The 4229-nt window shown below is 34.3% G+C and overlaps 1 protein-coding gene across 1 annotated transcript; it reads right to left on the reverse strand.

Moving 5' to 3' along the window:
* On the reverse strand, positions 891-3229 carry LOC104738905 (vacuolar protein sorting-associated protein 2 homolog 3). Its single transcript, XM_010459115.2, has 11 exons — positions 2982-3229; positions 2645-2689; positions 2435-2469; positions 2278-2328; positions 2067-2171; positions 1867-1938; positions 1691-1762; positions 1520-1600; positions 1396-1431; positions 1245-1300; positions 891-1156 (listed from the first exon to the last, which is right to left on the reverse strand). The coding sequence occupies exons 1-11, from the start codon at positions 3013-3015 to the stop codon at positions 1111-1113; spliced, it is 633 nt and encodes a 210-aa protein (XP_010457417.1). The 5' UTR covers positions 3016-3229; the 3' UTR covers positions 891-1110.

A 4229-nucleotide genomic window follows, 5' to 3' on the forward strand; every position in this document is an offset into this window, starting at 1 on the left:
ACTGCAGAATCGCATCTCTTACACACGGTGTCACAACGAACACCCCGATGTGCAAGACGCTCCAACACAGGTAGAGTACCCGAATCAATCTGCCAAAAAAAGTGTTGGATCTTGGATGGTACATCAAGTTTCCACGATTGGGCCCGCAAAGCCGTACACGTCGGCCCATATTCTACATCCATAATTAATTCCCGAGCTAACCGGTAACCTGATTTGACCGAATATTTCCCAGATTTAGTATAATGTAGATTTATCTTTTTATTTAGTAAAGTGATTTATCTTTTTATTTATTTATCAAAAATACATAAAAAACAAAAAAATATTATTTTTAGGAAAAAAGAAAAAAAAAATTGAATATTTTTCTGGTCAACGTCGGTCAACACTGGTTAATGTCGGATTCTGGCCAACTAAACACCGAAGTTGAATGTTTATGGTGTTGTACACATAACCTATGTTTGTTTATGAATATACTTATGTGATGATAATAGTTCACGTAGTTAACAAAACATTTATATTGTTTGTATGTATAGCCATGTGTTGGCCTATACTTTAAGTAGGTGACAATCATTTTTCCATCAAATTTCTTATTAATAAAAAAAACAATAAAATATAAAATAATAAATTGTAAAAGTTTCTCAAAACAAAAGATCCCATAGATGCACATGTCCTGAGATGTAATCTCTACCGATCAATCAATTATTTCCTTAACCGAAAAGAGGATTAAAGCCATAATAAATAACAGCACCTACAAAGATTATCCAATTAAGTTGATCTATATAATTACGCCCTTCATGCACATTTGGGCACCATGAGTCAACATGACTTTTGAAATAAAAAGCGAGTGATAAAAGGATGTCCCAATTTAGAAAACATAAGCAAAAACTTACAAATTAGAACCAAAGACGTTTTTGGACATTGCAGATCAAAAGAATGAGGAAGATAAAAGTCACTGTGTATGTTTAATTGTTTATAATATCCACAAATCTTCCCAGAAAGCAAACTGTGGAAGACACATTGAATGTATAATATTTTTTGCTCTGAAAGAAACAACTTCAAGCTACAAGTTTGAAGTGAGTTCTTCCACTAGATTTTCCAGCTTAGTCTATCATACTATCTTAGCGCAGCCAACCGCTTCTCCAGTTCATCCATTCCAGAACTGCACAGAAACATCAACGTTTGATTTTGTTTTTTTTTTTTTAAGGTAAGAGATACGTTAGAGTTGTGTTTAATGGATACCATCATACCTGCCAACATCCTCTGTATTTTTCCCGCCAATTTTACCTTTTGGAGCAGATGATAACTGTAGATGGATCAAAACCAAGAGAGAGAATCATCAATCACAGATAAGCTATTATAAACACACAGAACAATGAAGAGAATCAATGGGGTTCATACCTGTGCGGCGACATCAATGCCAATTTCATCAAGAACCTAAAAATCAGTAAAAAAACAAAAAAAGATCCGTTAAAACCACAAGTCTTTATTATTTAGAACTGAAATCCGATGGGAGAAATCGTACCTGGTTTGTCAAATCCTCAGTTTCGTCTTCAGCTTCGTCATTGTCTAAAGCATCATCTATGGAATCTGACATCATCTCAGTCTGAATACCAATATGCAATATAGTCAGAATGACTAAAATTTGAGTGTTGATGGATTTAAAGGGAAAGATGGATATTGGTAGAGATCTTACGGTCATGTCCATTTGCGCAGACTGCTTTTGAAATTCTCTCATCACCTTAGCTTGTTTTGCAGGATCCATATTCTGGAAATATCAGAAAAAAACATCACTGTAAAACTATAGAACAAGTTTTAATCTAAGAAAACTTAGCATGGGAAAACCTTATTTGCGTTACATAGAAATCTGACCTTGCTCATAGCTGCCATAGCCTTAGTGGCACCTTGCAGTCCAGCAGCAACTGAAGTATGTGCGTGCATAGCCTAAACACCAATGTTTCAACACTTAAAAAACTTTTCAGTGTATGAGAGAATAATGATCTTCTTGGATGTTGTTTATAATAAACAGAGATATTTTTTTTAAAAAATAAATAAGGGGGTAAGCAAGAGACCTGTGTATGAGTAGCTATGCCTCGCATTTGAGCTCGACTACCTTGTAAGTTAGCTATTTGCTGCCTAAGCCGGATCAATTGGCGAGCAAGAGTCTTGGTGGCTCCCTGCATAAAAATCAAAAGATAGAACACACCAACTAGATTACAGACACAAGATTATCTGAGTAGAAAACCCGGAAAAAAAAAGGGAATGAAACCGATAAAGGAATACCTCATTCCCTGTCTTAGCAGTTCTTTTGATCTCGAGAACAAGCTTCTTCTCCTATGAAGATGAAAAGAAGAAGTTTTTTTTAGATCAGTCATCTTTGAAAGAAGAGAGAGAGAGAGAGAGAGTAGATGGGAAAACATTAAGTAGGCCACATTCATACTTCTGATTGCAGAGATGAGATTTCCTTTTCGATTCCTGGAGCAGCGTAAGACACACAAAAAGGGCATCAGTTAAAAAAAAGAGGAGTTTTATGTAAATAGCAATTCACCAATGGCGCACCAACTAGTTAAAAAATTAAAGCTTTTTTCTTCTTTTCAAGATTCAAGTAATAATAATCAAAGCTGTTAATATGGTGGGAAGAAAGAAAGACCTCGGGTAGCTTGTGTCATCTCTCTCTTACTCTCCCTAAGCACTTCTGCAAAACAAAACAAAACAACATAAGAGTCAGAGATATGAATATGACAGTCCAATTTCAACAGACATTAAGTTTCTCGATCGATCACAGACAAAACCAAAAAAAAAAAAAAAACATAAGAGTCAAGGCTGACTTTTTAGCGAACCCGAAGAAACCACTCACCCAGATGATCAAATTCCAATTAGGTTAAATCAAATCAGGTCCTCAGGTGACATAACAAAAAGAAAAAGAAAAACCTAAACTTCGAAATTCGGGTGATAAAAAAATATAAAAAAAAGGAGGGAAATCAGACCTCTAGGAGTTGGTTTCTTGGTGAAGATGTTCATGGTTTGATCAGCTGTGGGAGACCGAGACGACGAAGACAGAAATTGGGGGAATCCTGCTCTGCTTGATGAAGATGATGATGGTATAATTGGTCTCAAAGCTTCTCTTTCTTCAGAGCACGGAGACTCTCTCTCTCTCTCTCTCTCGGTTCGATATAGATTTTGTTAGCGAGGCTTCAATTCAACGTGTAAAAGGATCGCATCAAATTTTCGATGGTTTTCTTTTATTTTCTCACCCTTTTTATTAGGAGGACGTAATAATTAATATTAATATTAATATTCTTCTTTTATCTCCTCCTGTTTCTATTTGTATGATTTTGTTTTTTATTTATTTACTGTGATAAATTTCGGAGTTGTTTTTTATATATATATATATATATTTTAATACACACTAATAATAATTGTTTACTTTTTTTTTTTCTTTTTTATTTACCTATTTTTATCGGCATAATCTATTTCAGTTACACGTAAAAGTGAAAACTTTCATCTGCATGATACGGTGTATGATTAGCCACGATTTCTAAAATGCGATTTTCTTTATAAACAATTTGAATTTGATGAAAATGGTGTTTTTTCTTCACGACTGACCGATCTTTGCAACATATTTAAATGGAACAAAGACTGATCGAAAGAAATTTTCTTCTTTCTTTTTATTTCATATTTCTTGTAATACAAATGTTAAAATTGTTTATCTCTCCTGTTTTGTTTGTAAATAATTTTCTTTAAATTGGCTTTTTTTTAAAGTAATAATATAATATTAGGCGGCTGAAACTGGTTGACTCCCGTCTGTGTGGTCAAAGTGAAATAGAAAAAAAAGGAAACGGCTGATGAGAGAATTTATGAGATGAGATGATATATATACTCACTCTCTCTCTTCACTTTGATAACTTTCCCCTAGTGTTCTTCGCCGCCTCCTACTCTCTCTCGCTATATTTTTTTTCCTGATCGGAGTGATTTGTCTTCGTTCATTCATCTGCCAAAATCGGTGACGGACGGAATCTTCTTACTTGTTCCAATTTTTCAGACGAAGTTGTTTTTCTTACTTTTGGAAATAAAATCGCCTCCTGATTTTGTTACTTTTGTTTATAATATATCCTGAATCGAAATTTCGAAACCCTAGGGGTTTTTTTTTTTATCGGAATCGATTGCGCTTACTTAAAGAGTTGCCAGAAGATCAAAGCCGCTGTGTGTTGTCGATTTTTTTTTTTTTTTTTTTT

The sequence above is a fragment of the Camelina sativa genome, chromosome 14, assembly GCF_000633955.1.
Source record: "Camelina sativa cultivar DH55 chromosome 14, Cs, whole genome shotgun sequence".
NCBI classification, from domain to species: Eukaryota; Viridiplantae; Streptophyta; class Magnoliopsida; order Brassicales; family Brassicaceae; genus Camelina; species Camelina sativa.